This window comes from Molossus molossus, unplaced genomic scaffold (assembly GCF_014108415.1).
Source record: "Molossus molossus isolate mMolMol1 unplaced genomic scaffold, mMolMol1.p scaffold_m16_p_22, whole genome shotgun sequence".
Lineage (NCBI taxonomy): Eukaryota > Metazoa > Chordata > Mammalia > Chiroptera > Molossidae > Molossus > Molossus molossus.
The window spans coordinates 19,804,878-19,826,470 of NW_023425358.1; the positions used below are offsets into that span (position 1 = coordinate 19,804,878).

At 41.1% G+C, this 21,593-nt stretch overlaps 1 protein-coding gene across 1 annotated transcript in view; it reads right to left on the minus strand.

The window, feature by feature from the left end:
• Window positions 1-21,593, minus strand: part of SFI1 (SFI1 centrin binding protein) — a 69,207-nt gene that overhangs the window by 28,064 nt on the left and 19,550 nt on the right. Inside the window, exons 7-12 of the mRNA XM_036277282.1 lie at window positions 19,333-19,450; window positions 16,626-16,728; window positions 7,197-7,353; window positions 4,868-5,029; window positions 2,497-2,567; window positions 1,478-1,570 (exon numbers count right to left, since the gene is read on the minus strand). Of these exons, the coding sequence (XP_036133175.1) occupies window positions 1,478-1,570; window positions 2,497-2,567; window positions 4,868-5,029; window positions 7,197-7,353; window positions 16,626-16,728; window positions 19,333-19,450 (704 nt within the window). The remainder of the gene's footprint in view (window positions 1-1,477; window positions 1,571-2,496; window positions 2,568-4,867; window positions 5,030-7,196; window positions 7,354-16,625; window positions 16,729-19,332; window positions 19,451-21,593) is intronic.

Consider the following 21,593-nt stretch of genomic DNA (forward strand, 5'->3'; position numbering starts at 1 on the left):
AACAATGTGTCTCTCTCACATTTATGTTTCTCTCTCTCTCTCTCTCTCCCCCTCCCTCCCTTCCTCTAAAAATCAATGGAAAAAATATCTTTGGGTGAGGATTAACAACAGAAAAAGTTCTTTATGGGTGATGCATGCTGAAATGTTTACAAGTAAAGTGCCATAATGTCTGTAATTTACTCTGCAATGATTAAGAAAAAAAGGAGGCAAAAATTACCAATTGTTTAATTTATTGATTGATTGATTTGAGAGAAAGAGATAGAAACATTGATTCATTGTTCCACTTATTTATGCATTCATTGGTTCCTTCTTGTATGTGCCCTGACTGGGGATCGAACCCCTAACCTTGGTGTATCGGGACAATGCTCTAACCAACTAAGCTATCCAGTTAAGGCCCCAATTCTTAAACTGAGATGCTAAGTACAGAGCTGCTTATTACACTATATTTTTCTATACATTTGGAACATTTCCATAATTAAAAACAAAACAGTGTGGCTCAGTTGGTTAGTGTCAGCCGATGCAACCCAAGGGTTGTAGTTTAGATTCCCAGTCAGAGCACATACCCAGGTTGCAGGCTGGGGCATATACAGGAGGCAACCAATCAATGCCCGCCACCCCCCTCCTTCTCTCTTACTCTCTCTCTAAAAAAAATGATGAAAAACAAAACAAGAAAACCCCATCCTTCTACACCCAGAAACACAATCTATAAGTAGAGATGGAATGTCTGTTGTCCTCAGGTAAAGCACCCCCTGAAGAGAACAGACCTACAGTGCAAAAACAACTAAAGCCTCCTAGAGTGCAGTCTTAAACTGTATTCAGTAGGACAGGGTTGGAATCCACAGTCCCTGACCTCCAATTCAAATACCAATTTTCTTAGCAAACAGATAAAAATGGGATTAAACAAGGCAAAAACAAGGGTTTCTCTATTAGCTGGTATGGATTACTAAAGAAAATGAACACCAAGTTTTCAGAGTCTAAAGGGCTAGGGACAAATCTGTAAGCACCAAGGTTATAAAGAGAATGGCCATCAGAAGAGGCGCCCTGCAACACACAATTCTGCGTTCATGCACAAGCTGGGATGAGAAGGGGAGTGAGCCATATATCGTGGAAAATTATAGTTTGCGGGTATAATTATATAGTGCTTTTTTCTCTCAAAGTATACGGTTAGCCTTGAATTCATTTTATCTTCATTATCCCTGTGAAGTAGGTAGGGCAAGTATGAGGGGAGGTTGGGTGCTGAATTTTTAGGCCAAAGACTGATATCAATACAGATTATTTACTGACTGTAGAACCTTCGGCACATCAATTAACTGCTCTGAGATTCACTTTCCTCATCTGTCAAATGAGAAGAATAATATCTGTGCTGCCTACTTCACAGGATTGTTGTGAGGGTCAAATGGAATGTATGTGAAAGATTTGTAAATGGTAAAGCACTAAAAAAAAGAAGAAGCGCCCTGGTACAGAAGATGGCCCTCACCATGATGTCATGCTGCTGATGAGCAAGATTCCTTCTTATTCGTTGGAGGTGGGCATGGGTCACGTTGTCTCTTAGGGCCCTAAAACAAAAGTGCTGTGAAAAGAAGAAAGGACATAACGGATCACAAATCAAAAGTATCTGTAAAAACAACATGGGGCTCTTGCCAGTCAGTACAGCTGGTCACAGTTGCTCCCATGTCCCTGAGAGCGTTTCTCTGCTTTGAGTTTCAATTGGGAGCCTGACAGAAACTAGGCCACACAGTAGGCACTTAATAAATAGCTGTCACACCACTTCCTGCTGTCCATAGTAATAATAGGAACAAACACACCCTCGCTTCTGACCGGGAGAGATTCCCATGACTCATATGCGAACACTACAGACAAAGGTTAAAATACCAACTTTGCCTCTCAAAAAGGAGACAGACTTTTTTTAGTCTATGATGTTTTTATTTAACCATGTGGGGTCAATGTCTACACTTGCACAAGCGTAAATGCAGTTTTGCAAGAGTAGAAGGAAGAGGAGGAATCTTTGGTGAGTCGGGGTTGGGGTAGGGACAGGCATGCATGTCTGGATCCAGCTCCATCAATGCCTCACATGTGACCGAAGCAAAGTCCATTTCCCCACAGCCTGGGCTTCAGTTTTCCAAGACAGAAATGAAGTAATCAGGGGTTCTTATATTGTGCTCTGTGGAACCTCATAGGATACTTAAGTATTGGTGAAGTTGGGGAAAAAACAGGTACTACTCCTCTTATATTGCTTTATCCTCCGCATCTCTACTTGGACCAATTTTACAGACGAGTAGGCTTCCCCCCAGGACTAGCTAATCTCTAAGATTTCTTTATAGCTCCAAACTCCTCTGATCCCACACCATTACTATCTCTGATCCAAAATGAAAACAGAGACACCGGCAATAGAGGAGGGTTTCATGATAAAGCTCACATGACCAGATACACTGAAAGGGCATGACATGGGTCCGGGTGCCCCGAGAGTAGATGCCTGAGCAAGGCTGGCATGCTTACCAGCAAGCTACGCCTATAGTGCTCTTCTGCCACCTTCCACTGAGCAGCTCCTTCTGCACACAGCACCACATCTGCCAGGAGTTAAGGCCTGTCGTCTCAGCAGGGTTCCCACGCACACACAGTACAATCCTAGTGACCTACCTGAAGGGTTCCGACTGCAGGGGATCATAGAATATGCAGATGGGCTGATATCCACCTGTCTCTTCCTGATGACCCAAAGAAGAGTGGGCAAAGGGATATCATGTGAGTTACTTATCAAACTGCTGGCCTTACCTTTCTCCCTTCCGATGCCCATTTCATGAGAGGCAAAAACTAGTTGAGAAGCACTGCCGACAATCACAGCAAACATTTCAAAATCACTATATGTACCATATGTAAAGCAGAACCTACTCCTTCTCCTGCATTGTTTTTTTGGGGTTTTTTTTTTGTCAATCCTCACCTGAGGCTAATTTCCCATTGATTTTTAGATAGAGTAGAAGGGAGGGAGGGAGAGACAGAGAGAATCTGGATGTGAGAGAGAGACATCGATTGACTGCCTCCTGCACAACCCCTACCAGGGCTGGGGACCAAACCACAACCGAGGTACGTGCCCCTGACCGGAATCGAACCTGCAACTCTTCTGTCCACAGGCTGATGCTCTAACCACTGAGCCAAACCGGCCAGGGCTGTATTCTGTTTTGGCATCACAATCCAGTTAGATGTTTCAGCTAAAAACCTTGGAGTTATTTTCAAATCTTTTCTCCTCCCACTCTTTCCATCTACTCAGTGGCTAAGTCCTTCTACTCTCCTAAATCTCTCCTGTTTTTCTGTCCCCACCCTCAACACCCTGCAATTCATTTGATTTGTACGTCACATAGGCTGGTAAGAGAGCCAACTCCTATAACTGGTCTCCCTGTGTTAGCTTTGCTCCTCTATCTAGATTTATCCTTTAAAGTATAAATCTGCTTTACCACTTCTTAAATACTTCCAGAGAATCCCCAGTGCCACCGGGATAAAGCCCAAATTCCTGACCACTGCACACAAGCGTCCCCAGTCAGCATCTACCTGCACTACCCTACTGCATCCACAGCCCACAACCCACTACGGACCCGTTACCATCCTTGGATGCTTTTCTTCATTTATGCCTGCATATTTGCCTCTCCTCCCACCTGAAACACACTTCCTGATTTCTCTGCTGGGAGCTTATCATCCCCTAAGACTTCATTTTGGCTCAAACATCTCCTTGGCTGAATTGCCACAGTAGCTCTTGAAGGACCTGATACAAACCTTTATCACAGCATTTATTGCACCATATTGTAAAGACCCATTTTCATGTCTATTTTCCTCCTAGACAATGAACGACTGTTCGTCTTTGAGTTTGTCCATATTCCAGAACTTACGCAGAAGTTTAAAACAAAGCAAGAGTTTGATGAACAAACAAACGTGTGGATGCAAATCCCAGGCAATCTAAATCCTCACACCTGGCCACATACTGTGGTGGGGGCAGAGTGCACTCTCAAAGGCCAGGCCAGGGCTTAAAAAATCCTAGCTCTGCCAATGACTTGCTGTGAGTTTAAAAATTATTTAGACCTCTTGAATATATGTTTCCTCATCTGTAAAATGGATACAGTGCAACCTACTCCATAGGGTTGCTATGATGATTAAGGAGATAATGCATAATGCCTGTACACAGTAAAAGTTCAATAAATGGAAGCTATGATCATATTGATAGATTAGCCAAGAACAGATGGCCTTCTAAAACAGAAATGGCTGTGGCTCTTTCCATCACCTAGTGGGTAGAGAAAGGCTATAACATAAAATTCAGGGTAGTAAAGCCTGGCCGGTATTGCTCAGTGGTTGGGCATCAACCCACGCACCGAGAGGTTGCAGGTTTGATTCCTGGTCAGGGCGCATGCCTAAGTTGTGGACCTGATCCCCAGTCGGGGGCATGCAGGAGGCAGACAATCAATGTTCTTGCTCATTGATGTTTCTATCTCTCTCTCTCCCTCTTCCTTCCTCTCTCTCTAAAATCAATAAAGAAAAAAGTATTTAAAAAAAAATTCAGGGTAGTAGGAATACCTCTGAGGAGGAGGAAAAGGAACGCCATCAGTGAGGAACAGACAGGGGTATTAGCAATGTTCTATTTTTTAAGCTGAGTGGTAGGAACATAGGTGTTCATTTTATTATTATTCTTTACACTGTAAAGGTATGTTATACATATTATTTTGTATGAATATTCCCAATTAAACAAAACTTTTTAAAAGAAGTCAATAGAGACCAGGACTATCAAATGATTCAGTAATTGTTTACCATGTATCTCCCGACTCTTGTTACAGACTGCTGAGTTCATGCTGTCCTGGCTGAGGCAGGGCTGACAGACTGAAAAGGATACAGTGTTTCCAGTGAGTAAAGACCTGCCGCAGCACCATCCTTCTGGCCAGCATCTCCACCTGTGCATGGTGAGCATGCAAGCTCTCCCTCCGCTGCCAGGCCCACTGCCAATCACAGAAGTGTGTCTGAAGTACAGTGACTCGGTGCAATCGCTCAGCCATCTCTGCAACAGAGAAAATAACTTAAGTGCTGCCCCTCTGGCATTGGGCAATGAGAAGGAAGCATCTGTAATACAAGCTGAACCCCACTACTGGCAGACAGCAGGAATTCAAGGCAGTTCTCAAAAGAATCCTTGAATAAATGGTTTATAAACATGGAAGAGTTATTAGGAATCCCTTAACTACATCTCCTCTTTCCAAGGAAAAAGAAAAAGTCTATAATTTTAGGGAAGAGGATGCTATAAAAACAAAGAGCTGAGGCTTCTAGTTAATACTGATGAGTAAGAACAGCGACTGCTGCTTTCAAAGACTCCGTTTTATTTTTGCCTCTTTACTGTCTCCCAGTGAGGACTTCAGGGGCTGAGTCGGTAACACACAGTTTGGTCAACAAGATGCAAAGGCTTTTTGGTGCTTTCAGTCAGGCTGATGCAGGCTGCTAACTTCATCTCCTTTTAACACTAATTAGCTAATGACCTGATAAGCTGAAGTCCAGGAAGTGGAAGGGAGTAGGTCCCAGAATTCAAATGTTGTCACACGTTGTCTAATGTGAGTCTGCAGCTCATCATTTCTAATAGCTTAATGCCTCCACGGTCAGGGCTTGAGCAACCAGGCAGTGGTGCCCTGTCACTATTCTCAAATGGACACATTCAAACTCTCCCCAAAAACAGTGTAGCAGGCTAGAGATTTCTGCAGAGAGGTCTAGGTGAAAGCTGAAGAGCCCAACCCAGCATCTAGCACAGAGTTTGAGCACTTCTGGGTAAACTAAAGAAACAAAAGTACAAAGAGTACTGATGATCATGACCTATGAATGTATTAATACTTAAAATTTTTTTTTTCTTTATTATTTTTTAGAAAGAGGAAGGGACAGGGAGAGAGAGATAGAAACATGGATGAGAGAGAACATTGATTGGCTGCCTCTGGGTTGCCCCCCACTGGGGATTGGGCCCACAACCTGGGCATGTGCCTTGACCAGGAATGGAACCAGCAACCTCCTGGTACATGGGTCAGTGCTCAACCACTGAGTCACATCGGCCGAGCTTATTATTTTTGAACTCTCACTGGAAAATAAACCATTTAAACCAAATGTTCAAAAACAACATCATAAATCACATGCATTCTCATAACTGGGGACAAATAAACAATCCAAATATCTACCCACAGAAGAATGGCTAAGTAGATTAAGGTAAGCCATCCTATTAAATACCCATTAAAAGAATATAACATTTGCTCTGGCCAGTTTTGCTCAGTGGTTAGAGCGTCGGCCCGTGGACCAGAAAGGTCTGGGTTCGGTTTCCACTAAGGGCACGTACCTTGGTTGCAGTTTGTCCCCAGCCCCGGCTAGGGTCGTGTGGGTGGCAACCACTCCATGTTTCTCTCACATCAGTATTTTTCTCTCTTCCTCCATCTCTCCCTTCTGCTCTATCTGAAGATAAATGCAAAAAATGTCCTCGGGTGAGGATAAAAACAAACCAAAACCCTATTGAGCCCAGCCGGTGTGGCTCGGTGGTTGGGCACTGATCCATGCACCAAGAGGTCGCCAGTTTGATTCCCAGCCAGTGCACATGCTCAGGTTGTGGGCCAAATCCCCAGTGGGGAGCATGCAGGAGGCAGCCAATCAATGTTCTCTCTCATTGATGTTTCTCTCTCTCCCTCTCCCTTCTCTCTCTAAAATCAATAAAGAAAAAAAAAACAACCCTATTGAGCCCTGGCCAGTTTTGCTCAGTGGTTAGCACAGTGGCAGCAGACTGAAGGGTTGAGGCTTTGATTTCCAGTCAAGGGCACATACCTGGGCTGCAGGTTCAATCCTCAACCCCAGCCGGGGTCATGCGGGAGGCAATCAATTGATGTGTCTCTTACATCGATGTTTCTCTCTTCCTCCCTTCTACTCTATCTAAAAAACAAAATAAAACAAAAAATCAATAAAAAAATATCCTCAGGTAAGGATTATTAAAAAAAGAAAACCTATCGAATAAAATATATGCATAGAAGAAAAGGCCAGAAGAAAATAAATGTGAGTTGAGGAGGACGTATTTTCCTCCTCAATCTCCCTTTACCAAAATTTGTGGCATAATATGGTTATATCTCTCCGTAATAAATTAGCACCGCTGGCGGAAGGAGAGTGGAAATTGTGACCCAACCCTCTATCTCTTGAGCCCAGGACTTCCTGCTCACCATTTCGCCGTCTCTTTATCCTCCGGACCTGCAGGTATTCAAGCCAGGCCTTCAGGGATCTCCACTTTTGCCAATGCTGATAGTGTTTCACTGCAGAGACCACGTTCTGTCTCTCCCTCTGGACACGCAGGAGCTGTTCCTGCCACCGTGACCAAGCCTGAAATGACAACGATCAAAGGAAAGGCAGGAAAGTAAAGGCAAAGTACAAGTGAGAGAAACAAAAACAGACATACACACACACTGGAAAGGCAAAAACTGGACACAAGGAGGTGGCAATCCCTAAGCAGGATCATAAGCTAAGGGAATTTGGGGTGAAAGGTTCTTTAAAGGCATTCTGCTTCCAGAAAATAAGTTTTTTTCTGGATTAAGAACAAAAATAAAGAGGAATAATAAAATCAATGAGCAGACAAGAAGCAGACAATCCAAGTGGTGATATAATTCATTCAGATTTGGGATAGGTGACAGAGAGCCTGCCTTTTCTTCCAAAGTGGGAGGAAGCCTACTGTCAAGAGGCCCTTTCTCAGACACATTAGTTTTTCAGAAGTATATCTACAGAAGTTGAGGCCTACAAAACAATTCCCTTAAGATCATCCATAAATGCACACCCTTAGGAAAATCTTCATGTACGCTCAGCAATATGCATGCCCTAGTTTGAAGGTGACTGTCTCAGACGACTTCATACCTTCTTAAACCTATAACAATTCTTCGCATTTCTTTCCTCTCAGCTGAATATCATTCTTCCTATTTCACCAAGAAAATACAAGCAATCAAAAAATAAGTTTCTCAAGCTCTCCCCACCTGCCCACAGGCTCTGCCTTCTCTCTGTTACCCTGGATAAATTGTCCATGCTTCCATCAAAGGTCCACCCCTCCCACTAAGCATACATCCCATCTTCTCACCTTCTCAAGTTGATCACTGTGGCAATTCCCCCACTTCTGCATCACTGATTTTCACTCTACTAGATTTTTATTTATTTTATTTTATTTTTTTTATCCTCACCCGAGGACGTTTTTCCATTTTTTGTACAGATAGAGTGGGAGGGAGAGAGAGGGAGAGAGAGAGAGAGGGAAACATCGATGTGAAAGGGACACATCGAGTGGCTGCCACCCACACGAACAACCAGGGCCGGGGACAAACTGCAACCGAGGTACATGCCCTTAGCAGGAACCGAACCCAGGTCTCTCCGGACCGCAGGCCGACGCTCTAACCGCTGAGCCAAACCAGCCAGGGCTCTACTAGATTTTTAAAATCATCATATGAATGTGCTATTATTTCTCCCATCCTTAAAAAAAATTTATCCCTCTGGAATGTGACAACCAAAAGCAATGGGTAACCATTCACTAGACCTGGACCTGACACTAAAATAGCAACAATATACAGTGTGCATATAAACTGTATTTTATTTTATTTTATTTTTTATCCTCACCCAAGGACATTTTTCCACTTTTTGTTCAGATAGAGCGGGAGGGAGAGAGAGGGAGAGGGAGAGAGAGAAACATCGACGTGAAGGGACACATCGGGTGGCCGCCACCCTCACGACCAACCAGGGCCGGGGACAAACTGCAACTGAGGTACGCGCCCCTAGCGGGAACCGAACCCGGGTCTCTCTGCACCGCAGGCCGATGCTCCAACCGCTGAGCCAAACCGGCCAGGGCTATAAACTGTATTTTAGATATTATCATATCATTATTAAATTTCTTGGATATAATGATATTGTGGTTATATAGAAAAAATCCTAATTTTTAGATTGATAATAAGCTAAAATAATTAGTCTGCAACTTTAAAGTATCTTGGAAAATATATTGATATACGTGGAGAAAGCAAATGTGGCAAGATGTAAACAATGCTTAAACTAACGAACAGTATCTAGTATTCACCTTTTTCATGCTGGTATTTGTCAAAAATAAAGTGGGGGGGAGCTTACTGTCACAAAAATACTTCTTAAAAGGATAAATCAGTAATTCTCAAACCAACCAACCACCAGCACTGTCTATACCACACTCTGCCACCCAGCTAACACTAGATTTCTTTCCCTTCCTTTCCAAGCTCCTGGAAAAAGCTGTTTTCTCATTTCTCTTCTCCCAGGCAGGCTTCCTTGAACCACCAGGCTTACTGAAAATGCTTTTATCAAACGCATCAATGATCTCCAAATTTCTCTGTCAAATCTCAGTCCTCACCTTCCCTGAACTGCCAGAAGCATCTGACAGCTGATCACACCTTCCTTCACCTGGCTCTCAGGATATCACAGGACCCTCTTTGTTGCTGTTCCCCATCTCACAGGCTCAGTCCTGGAACTTCACTAGCTACTCATTCCCTTTGTGTTCACACCCAGTCTCTTGTAGCTTTAAACACCATCTGCATGCTCAGGATTCCCAAATTTATCTCTCAGGTCTGGGCCTGTCCTCAATACTCAACACATATATCCAACTGCCTTCTTGACATCTCCTCATGAATATTCAAAAGGCCTACCAGGCTGAAGACATGGAACTGAGAATGTACCTCTTCCCAATTTTTCCCCACAAACCCACTTCTCCCTCCATCCGCCCCATTTCAGTAAATGGCAACTCAACTGTTCAGTTAGTTAGGCCAAAAACCTGGGTGTCATCTTGGACTCTCTCTAGAACTTCACATATTATCTATCCATTAGCAAATCCTGTTGACAATACCTTCAAAACATATCCAGAATCTAACACCAAGTTGCTACATTTTTGTCCAAAATCTCACCTGGAATTTGATAACAGCTTTTTAACTGGTTTCCCTGTTTTTATCCTTGATCTTCTATGATCTATTTTTTTAAGATATATAAATATTTTATTGGGAAATTTCAAAAGTTGACTCAAAAAGAATGCATATACTGAACAGTCTGGTAACACTGTGGTGCTAGGTATTTCCCATTACACTGCATCATGGGGCACAGCATTTCTGGCTGTCATCGTTTTTTCTCTGTGCCAAAATTGCTCAGTGGCTTCAGATGGCTTCAGTCTGATCCCTCCATTATATTTCCCCATCATCTTTTCACCTGGTGACTGCTGCCTACATCCATTTTCTCAATGGGGTGGCAAACGGTGATTTTCTCATTCTAGTACTCCTGCATTTATTAGCTGGAGTTCTATAAAGAAGTCTACTCTCTCATTAACCTTCTGGTTTCTCAGAGATTAGATTGTACAGGAAAGGCAAGATAAATGCTTCATTTTTACCTTGTTAAATTAGCAAAAATGTATTTTTTTGGTGTGCCACAGAATTTTAGTAATTAGTTTACAAGTGCCATGAGATGAACAAGGTTGAAAATCGCTGCCCTAGGTTTATGATGTCTATTTCTAGCTCTAAACCTGGAATTAGCCATTTCTGAAAAAAAAAAAACCTCAGTTCCTTTTAGTGGGAAATAGCAGAGACCACAACTTGGGCTCTTGAGATGCCAAATAATGTATTACTGCCACAATTTCTAAGTCTTTTCAGTAAACAGAGTCAGAAATAGATTTTTTTTAGGTAAAAATATCTTGTGTCCATACTGATATTTACATTTCAAGTTTCAGATTTATAGGACTTTTAATTTCTTTGCTTTTATACCTGTAATCTTTTCTTTTACCCTGAAAATTGTGATTCCTAACGACACTGCCATAGTTATTTGTTTTATCTTACAATGTAGCTATAATTGTTTCAACATAATAGCAAACCTGTTACTAACAATAAAACTACTGAATACAGTTTTAGGTTTCTTAGCAGTTTTCTATGTCCTTAGACTGTATCTCAGTAAGGAAGAACAGTCAAATATTTTATTTTAAAGTGATTTGAAGTAATTATTTTCTCCTGCAGTCATTGCTACAAACTTGATACATTTGTTTCAGTGTGTTTTAAAATCCTAGGGATATTTTTGCCCTGGCTGGTTTGGATCAGTGGTTAGAGCATCGGCCCACAGACCGACCGAAGGGTCTTGGGTTCTATTCTGGTCAAGGGCACATGCCTGGGTTGCAGGCTTCCCCATCCCCGACCAGGGCTGTTCAGGAGGCAACCAATCAATGTCGTTCTCAACATCGATGTTTCTTTCTCTACCTCCTTTCTTTGAAATCAGTGAAAAAGTAAAAAAAAATTAAATCCTAGGGATAATTTTTCCTTTTGGATTTACTTTTTAAAACTTATATAAAATATCTACATGGTTCCAAAGTTAAAAATATGTAACAAAGTAAATTCACTAAAGTACTTTGTTCCGCCCTGGCCAGTTTGGCTCAGCAGTTAGAGTACTGGCCTGTGGACCAAAGGGTTTCGGGTTCAATTACTAGTCAAGGGCACATACCTGGGTTTCAGGTTCTATCCCTGGCCCCATCAGGGTCATTCAGAAGGCAAACAATTGATGTGACTCTCTCACATCGATGTTTCTTTCTCTCTCTCTCTCTCCTTCCCTCCCATTGATCTAAAAATCAATGGAAAAATATCCTCAGGTAAAGATTAACAAAAAAGTACTTTGTTCCAACACTGTTCCCTCCCCTCCCTCTATAGGTAACCACATTTTGCTAGTTTTTGGTTTATTTTTCCATTATTTTTCTTTAAAATATAAGCACACACACTCTCTCCAGTATCTCTCCTTCCCTTTCTTACTCAAAAGGCAGCACATAATGAACCAAAGGGTTCCTATTAAGAGGTAAATGAGCCCTGGCTAGTTTTGCTCAGTGGTTAGAGCATCAGCCTGCGGACCAAAGAGTCTCGAGTTGAATTCCGGTCAAGGGCACGTATCTCGGTTGTGGTCTGTCCCCGGCCCTGGTCAGTGTCGTGCAGGAGGCAACCAGTCGATATGTCCCTCTCATGCTGATGTTGCTCTCTCCCCCTCCCATTCTATCTGAAAATAAAATGAAAAAATATCCTCAGATAAAGATTAAAAAAAGAGGTAAATGTGATCACATCACTCCTCTGCTCAAACCCACCTCCCCTGGAATAAGAGCCAAAGCCTTTAATGGGCACAGCCTGCAAAGCCCTGCAACCTGCCTCCTTGTCACCTCTTGACCTAACTGACCCTTCCTACTGTCCCTCTAAATTGGGTCTAGCAGCCAACCAGAACCCACAGCAAACCATGCAGGCTACAAAAAACTGAGCTTTACTATGAAGTAGAAACTCTGGACACTGACCTTAGTTTTGGCCTTGATAAAGACAAGGCTGGATTGTTTCCATGGCAGGATGGATTGGAAGGGAAATTGAAAACCCAGGAGCAGCCTTCTATTTCTTTTTTATTTAAATATATATTTTTATTGGTTTTAGAGAGGAAGGGGAGAGAGAGAGAGAGAAACATCAATGTGAGAGAGAAACATCAATGTGAGAGAGAAACATCAATCAATTGCTTCCTGCATGCACACTGATTGGGGATCGAACACATAACCTGAGCATGTGTCCTGACCAGTAATTGAACCAGGACCTTTTGGTGCACAAGGCAACACTCAACCAACTGAGCCACACTGGCCAGGGCAACCTTCTGTTATTTCCACTAGAATATATCTTTCTATAACACAATCTCCCATGCGTAGGTCTGGGAATGCTTTCCTCGAAATCCCGTGAGAGAACATGATTTCCACCAGCAGCAAACCCAAGATATATTAAAGACCAAGCCATAATATAAAACAATGAATTAGGCTACACTGAAATTAATAATACCTATATGAAAAAAGGTACCAAAAAGGCACCATAAAGCAAAAAACAAGCTATACAGACTGGAAGAAAGTACCGACAACATATATAATAACAATGTCTACAAATCAGTAAGAAAAAGCCAAATAACCTAGTAGACAAAAAAGAGTGAGGGATATAAACAAGCTCAAAAGCAGAAACCCAAAAGGCAAACAAAACCTCTGGAAAGATGCTGGGCCTCACTAGGAATCAATGAAATATAAATTAAAGGAACAATGAATTACCATTCTACACACATCAAATTAGTGAAAATGATCACATCTGGTAATGGAAAGTATTGATGAGGCTGAAAGAAATGGGAACTGAAACATTAGAATGTAAACTGGTATGGCATCAGAGACCAATTAGGTGATACTTAAGAATGAAGAGGTAAATACTTAACAATCCAACAATTTCACTTCTAGGAACCAGGAAAGAAACTCAGACTCTTACACAAGGATTGTAGTTTAAGAAGACTCTCTGCAGCACTGTTTGTAGTTGCCAAAAAGTAGATGTAATCAACATCCCATCAACAGTGAGCAGATAAACTGAGCTTTATTCATATGATGGCATATTATATTCAGTTGATAAATCTCTATGTATCAACCTGGATAAATCTCAAAAGTATACTGCTAGACCTGGCTGGTTTGGCTCAGCAGTTAGAGCGTAGGCCTGCAGTCCAGAGAGACCCGGGTTTGGTTCCCGCTAAGAGCACGTACCTCGATTGCAGTTTGTCCCCGGCCCTGGTTGGATTGTGTGGGTGGCAGCCACTCGATGTGTCCTTCTCACGTCAATGTTTCTCTCTCCCCCCCCACCCCCCCACACTCTATCTGAACAAAAAAATGGAAAAATGTCCTCAGGTGAGGATAAAAAGTAAATAAAAAATAAAAAAAGTATACTGTTACATTAAAAAAAGCAAGCTGCAAAGTAAATGTACAGTATAAAACCATTCATAAATTTCCTAACTGCACAAAGTCGTAACATTTTGCTTTATGGGTATGTATGCACACGTTTTTACAAGTGAAAAAAAAAATACTGTACAAGAGCACAATGAGCTCAGTATCAGGGCAGTGGCTATCTTTGAGGTGGCAGAAGGGAGGAAGAGTGGGTCTGAGCTATGTCCATCACAGTTAATTCTGGAGCAAGTATGGAAAATGCTAACACCTTTTAAATCTGGGTAATGGGTACTTGGATATTTGTTAGTAAAAGATTTTTACCAATGTTTTATATTTAATGTTTCTGTGTTTGAAGTACGTACATTTAGTTTTTTTAAATTTCACCTATCTCATGATATCTGCCCCACCTAATTCAGATATATTGTGAGGAATAAGAGAAATGACTTCAGTGTAAGTCCTTAGTAAAACACACGGTACTGCCCTGGCCGGTTTGGCTCAGCGGTTGGAGCGTCGGCCTGCGGTCCAGAGAGATCCGGGTTCGGTTCCCGCTAAGGGCACGTACCTTGGTTGCAGATTGTCCCCGGCCCTGGTTGGTCGTGAGGGTCCCTTCACATCGATGTTTCTCTCTCTCTCTCTTCCTCTCTCTCCCTCCTGCTCTATCTGAACAAAAAATGGAAAAATGTCCTCGGGTGAGGATAAAAAAAAAAAAAAAAAACCACAGTACTTATCAGATACAAAGCATTATTTCTTATAATTTACATATTAAAATCTGGTCTTAAGAGTCTCATATCACTTTTAGTCCATATCAATATTATCTGACTACTCACATTTTTCATTGACTTGATTCTAAATCACTTTGGGCTGTTTTATAAGTTAAACCCAACTTCAAACTATAAAAACCCACTATCACTAAAAATAGTCAATCAAAACTGTTGTTGCAAGCTTTGAACACAACTGTAAAAGGGATTTCTAAAAGAGTTCTGAGCAATAGCAGCCATCAGTAGAATGAGTTTATAGGCTCTCACAGTGGCTATTTGAAAGGGAAGGACATTCACATAGCTGCAGTCCATCAGTGACAGAAAATCAGTCTCATGATGTTCCTGTGTTTATAGCATTTTCACATTTGTCAGTCCCACCTCCCTCCTGAGATTACAAATCTATAAAGGACAATGCAGCATGATGATCAGAAGAACAGCTCTGCAGTTTTCAGATTGCTTGGGTTTAAATCCTGGCTCTGAAATCTTTGCTAGGTGAATGACCCTTATTCAAGTTATTTAAACTTTCTAGTTTCCTCAATAATAAATAATGATTTCTTTAAAAAAGAAAGAAAGAAAGAAAGAAAAGAATTAGCCCTGGCCAGGTGGCTTGCTTGGTTGGAACATCATCCCAATATGCCAAGGTTGTGGGTTTGATCCGGTCAGGGCACATACAAGAAGCAACCAGAAAATGAACAACAAATCGAAGTCTTTGCCTGTCTCCCTCTCCCTCCTCTCCTCTCTCTCTAAAACCAATAAAGAAATTTAGCCCTTGCCAGTATGGCTCAGTTGGTTGAGTTGTCCCATGCACCAAGAGGTCATTGGTTCAATTCCTGGTCAGGGCACATGCCCAGATTGTAGGCTGAATCCCCAATGGTGGGGGGGCATGTGGGAGGCAGACAATCGATGATTCTCTCTCATCAATATTTCTCTCTCTCTCTAAAAATCAATTAAAATAATTTTAAACCAATAAAGAAATTTAAAAAATTAAAAATTAAAGAATTATGAAAATTAAATGAGATAACCTTTCTAAAGCACTTAGCATCTAGCACAAGTAAGACCTCAAAGAATGCTGTTGCTGCTACTGCTGCAACGGTTATTACTGTTATTACTGGCAAGACCTCTGATTCCTTGCTATTGCCTCAGAAGACCTTGTGAGTTCAGAAATCAGCAAACTTTTTCTTAAAGGGTCAGATAATATTTTAGGCTTTGCAGGCCATGCTGTCTCTGTTGCAACTACTCAACTCTGCTTTTGTACCCTGAAAGCAGCCTTAGACAATACATGAATGAATAGGTGTAACTGTGTCCTAATAAAACTTCATTTACAACAACAGGCAGCAGGCCAAATATGATCTGTGAGCCAGTTTGCTGACCCCTGATCTATATAATTTTATATGCTATTTGCATGTGATCTCCATATACTGCATACACTTACATGGACGATGTAAAATTTTGTTAGATTATAAAGATATTATTCCTACAAGTAATAACAGGCACTTCTTTTTCTCCTCTTCTCTGTTCTATTCTCTATAACTGACTTGGTGGTCCTCAGACACAAAAATGACAAATTCAGAGACTCAATCAAAAGTCATAAGAAAGCTTCACCACAGCACAGATTTGATACAGATATTAGGCCTTTATACTGACAAAAAGCTAGTGGCTTTCCCAAAAGAAACCTCTAAGATAAGCAAGATTATATAGGGGTGGGAAGGTGGCAGGGGGGCCAGGTTTCTTTTCAGTCTTAGTTTCTTTTCTGCCCTCATTATTTTCTAATTTGCTGTAAAAAGGCAGTAATGAGGAAATAAAAATGTATACTGCTGTATCCTTAACATGTTTATAACTAATTCACAAATCCCTTCCCAGTTCCACAATTAGCAGCCATGCTCTACAAACCACTGGTAATCATATCTAGCATATTCCTAACAGCAACCTCTGCTGTTGAAGAGCTCAACCCCCAATGTTGCTTCTGCCCCCACCACCTCCTAAGTCCCTTCAGCTGTAGGAAGGGCCCAGGAGAGAGGCAGCAGCATGATGACTGGCCTTCTGCTTGAAGTCCAACCCCACCCTTTGGGGGTGAGGGGCTTGACAACATGGACAGAGGACACAAAACTCGAGTCTGCTGGACTCACCTGCAGCTGGAGGCTAAGGGCCCTGTGCTTCACAGCTGAGGCAAAGAGAATGTGTCCCACACGGATCTGTCCCAGTTGCCGCCTCCATTCGCTCCACCACACCCTGTCAAAGAGCAAATTGAAGATGGAACCAGTCAGCAAAAAGCCACGCAGATAAAAGAAGGGTAGTAAGGGCTAGGCTTCAGACTCAGCTCAAGTCCCTCACTCTCATGGTACCATGTCTAGAATGATATCTGTTAAAGCCACTGCTAAAAATGTCAACCGGGAAACAGTCCTAAAGCTGCCAATTAAAGGTTGGAAACTGATGGTTCCTGAAGTCAGATTCAGCCTCAGACACTACGGGCATGCTCTGGATGGCCTACACAGATTTTTAAAGATATATAATAAGTAACTGCCAACATTTAAAAAATCAGGAGAGTTCACAGAATAACCTGCAAAAAAAAAAAAAAGTACCTTTTAGATTTCTAGTCTTGATGTATCCTTTTCTGCTTATTTTCCAAAAACAGTAATGAAGACACAAAAGTTGACAACCTCTACTTTATAGAAACACTCAATTTGCCTGATCATTCTAACCCACCAAAATCTCCTTCTTCCTAACCTAGGTTATGCTATCTTTTTAAGTACTCAGGGAATTATAAGGTCCCTGAATGCAGCCCTAGCACCCAACATTGTACCAGAAACATTTTAAGCCCTCAATAATTACACAATGAATAAATAAAATTGTGTAAAAATATCCCCTATAGACTATAATAGAAGTGCATACTTATTTAGAATTTTAAAATATTTGTTGAATAAATTTTAAATCACTTCAAAAATTTTAAGTAACTTCTATATGTCCACTGATGTTCTAAATACTATACTAAATATTTTACAAATATTATCTTATTTCCCATAACAACCTTGAAAGAAACTTAATAGTGTGCCTATTTCACAGATGGAAAAAGTGAGACTTGAATAGGTGAAATGACCCAAAAATACATGTTGGAACAGGGATTTGAACCCAACTCAGTCTGCCTGCAAAGCCTATGTTTTTCTCCATTGTATATACAGGGCCCAGCTTTTTCAGGCAGGAACTAAATTTGTATTTATTTTTATTTTTTCCTTTATGGAGTTTAGAGAAAGAAGACAGGAGAGGGCGAGAGAGATAGAAACATAGTTGAGAGAGAACTTCGATTGGCCGCCTCCTGCATACCCCCCAATGGGGATCAGGCCCGCAACCTGAGCATGTGTCCTGACCAGGAATCGAACCTGCAACCTTTTGGTGCATGGGTCGACGCTCGATCACTGAGCCACACCAGCCAGACAGGAACTAAGCTTTTAATATGCTGTCATTCGGGACACCAGAGGACCACCAGAAACAACATACAGTGAAATCAGTCCCATTATAAAGTACCTCATTGTTACACACATCTGGCTTCCTAAGAGGCCTAATTTACTGGACAATGCTGACGAGATGCAGTGTGAGGCAGCAGTTAAGAACATGGGTTTGGCATCAGAAAAATGCATTTACAACTTATATGAGCTCGAGGAAGTTACTCAACCTTTCTGAGACTTACTATATATTTTTTAATCCTCACCCAAGGATATTTTTCCATTAACCCTCTACATAGAGTGGAAGGAAGGGAGGAAGAAAGGGGGGAGAGAGAGGGAGAGGGAGGGAGAGAGGGAGGGAGAGAGGAAGGGAGGGAGGGGGGGAGAGAGAGAAAGATCAATGAAAGAGAGACACATCTAATGGTTGTCTCCCATACAACCCCGACCAAGGCTGGGGATCAAACCTGCAACCCAGGTACGTGCTCCTGACCAGGAATCAACCCTTCAGCCCACAAGTCAATGCTTCCACCAATGGGCCCAATCAGCCAGGGCATTACTATGTATCTTTTTTTTTTTTTTTTTTTTATCCTCACCCGAGGATATTTTTCCATTTTTTGTACAGATAGAGTGGGCGGGAGAGAGAGGAAGGGAGAGAGAGAGAGAAACATCGACGTGAAGGGACACATCGAGTGGCTGCCACCCGCACGACCAACCAGGGCCGGGGACAAACTGCAACCGAAGTACGTGCCCTTAGCGGGAACCGAACCCGGGTCTCTCCAAACCGCAGGCCGACGCTCTAACCGCTGAGCCAAACTGGCCAGGGCATTACTATGTATCTTAATCTGCACAATAAGAATACTTATTTTACAGTTCATAGTGAGGATTAAATGAGACACTTTACATTAAAAAATTAATACATACACATACTTAACACAGGGTTTAGAACATAGTGAGTACTCTGTTAGTGTTACTTGTGATTATGTGAAAATCAGTTATCTTATAGTTTAACAAGTTGTCAATAAATATTTATTAGGGCCCGGCTGGTGTGGATCAGTGGTTGAGTATCAACCCATGCACCAGGAGGTCGCCAGCTCAATTCCCAGTCAGGGCACATGCCCGGATTGTGGGCCAAATCCCCAGTGGGGGCATGCAGGAGGCGGCTAATTGATGGTCTCTCTTATTGATGTTTCTCTCTCTCCTTCTCCCTTCCTCTCTCTCTAAAATCAATCAATCAATAAAAAACTTTTTAAATAATAATAATAAATATATATTTATTAGGTAAAAATTATGTTTTAAACTGTTTTAAGGTAGATTTTTAGGCGGCTTTTCAGCAACATAAAGCAAGGCTGAGATAAAATGATAGTTGCTGAACTACAGGGCATCTGAGCACACTCACCACAAAATACTCCGCTGCCTAAACTCCAAGGCAGTGGTCTGCATCTGAAGTTTGGTCCTTCGAAAAACCACGTAGATCAACCAGGACTTCCAGGCCTGTCGCATCTTTTGTTTTGCATCTAGATGCACGAAAGAGAGTTTCAAAAAGGGGTAGGGGGAGATGGATTACTCTGGATTGCGGTAAAAACTCATGGGGCTTTCTGTACTTATCTCTCCTTTGAATACCTAAATTCCTCCAGCTTTCAAGTGCCCCCTGCTGGAAAAGTTGTGAAGCTCTACAAAATTAATAGATGCAAGTGCATGTGAAGAATGGTTATAGAAGTGACCATATTTACAAAACATTTAAACGAAAATCAATACACTGCACTGTTTAGAAATCCTGTATTGTAAACACCCTTTATTTTTTAGAGATATATAATACAATATTTACAAATGAAATGATATTGTGAAGAAGTGGGGAAGTGAGACTGGTGTGAGTTGATAATTGTTGAAGCTGGGAGGGTGTGTGTACATGGAAGTTCATTATTCCATCTTTCAATTTTGTAGAGAGTTAAAATTTTCTATAATATGAAGATTAAAGAATAAGAAATCATGTTATAAAACTTGCTGTTTGAAATAATAATTGTAAAGTAGCATAAGCAAGACAGAAGAAAAGGATACTATCCGTATCTATTTGGGAAACAGAATAACAAAGACCAGTAATGATCCTGAAGGAAAGAGAATTGACTAGATATGGAAGTGTAAAGGTTTCACTTTGTGGTAAATTCCATTTTCATTATGAAAGTCATCACTAACAAAGTAAATTTCTTTTCTTTTTAGCATACAAAGGAGAAAATAAAATTATATAAACCATTTTCAGAACATTCTCCAACATGTGGTCAGTAGGACTGGAACTATATATTTCATAGTTGTTGACAAGTTGACTCAAAATATGAAAAAAAATTTAACATGTAGCTTCCTCAAGCCCACTCCAGACCTCAGGAATCCACACACCTCAGGTGACATAGACTAGCGTGGTGCAGTGGTTTAGAGTTTGGTATCTGAGTAAGATGAGCCAGGTTTGCCTTGGCTGGTGTGGCTCCATGGTTAGAGCATCAGCCCTCGGACCAAAGGGTCACAGGTTTGATTCCCAGTCAAGGACACGTACCATCCCCAGCCCCGGTCGAGGCACATATGGTAGGCAACCAATCGATGTGTCTCTCTGAGATTGATATTTTTCTCTCTCTCTCTCTTCCCCTCCCTCCCTTCCTTCTGCTTTCTTAGAAAAAATGAATGGAAAAAATATCCTCAAGTGAGGATTAACAAAAAAAGAAAAAGAAAAAAAAAGTCCTTGTCATTTATTAACTAAGTAACCTTGTACAAGTTCCTTATCTATAAAATGGTGCCTCCCTTAGACGTATGCTTGCAAAGAGTAAATGAGATTTTCTATGAAAAGTGTCTCCAATAAATGCAAGCTGTTATTTTCCCAGCATGGAACCAGGAATCTACATTAATTGTCTCTACCAAGATTCTGATGACAATATGAAAACCATTCTCCCTGAGGCCTGAAAGTACTTGCAGACTTATTTAACAGTACAAGAGTAAATGGGCACTCCCTTGGGTCTGTGGACATGGCCTGAAACAATGTCATATATCAGAAATAACTCTTTTGATCTTAAAAAAATCCAAGTGACTTTTCCTTATACTCTGTAATATGGCTGTATTTATTATAACAATGGAAGACAGCAGAATGCACATTCCTCAGGTAAACATGAAGCATTCACAAAATATAGTATTATCTGGCCCACAAAACAAACGTCAACAAACTTAAAGAAATAAAATCATACTAAGTATTATTCTCTGATTAGAATGGAATAAACTAGAAAATCAATACTAGAAAGATATTAGAAAATTCCAAATATTAGGACTAAACACACTTCCAAAAAATCTTTAGGTCAAAAAGAAAGTCTTAAGGGAAATTAGAAAATATTTTTTTAATGAATGAAAAAAAAACAGAATTGAAAAATATTAAAATTTGTCGAATGCAGTTAAAGCAGTGCTTAAAGAAAACTTTATAGCAGTAAAGGCTTGTCTTAGAAAAAAGGGGCGGTCTCAAATCAATAATCTCAGCTTGTACCTTAAGACTCTAGAAAAAGAACAGCAAATTAAAACCAAACTTTGTAGAAGTGAGATAATAAAGGTAGACGCAGGAATAAAGAAACTTGGAAATGGAAAAACAATTTTTAAAAATACCAATAAATAGAAATTAGATTATTTTAAAGA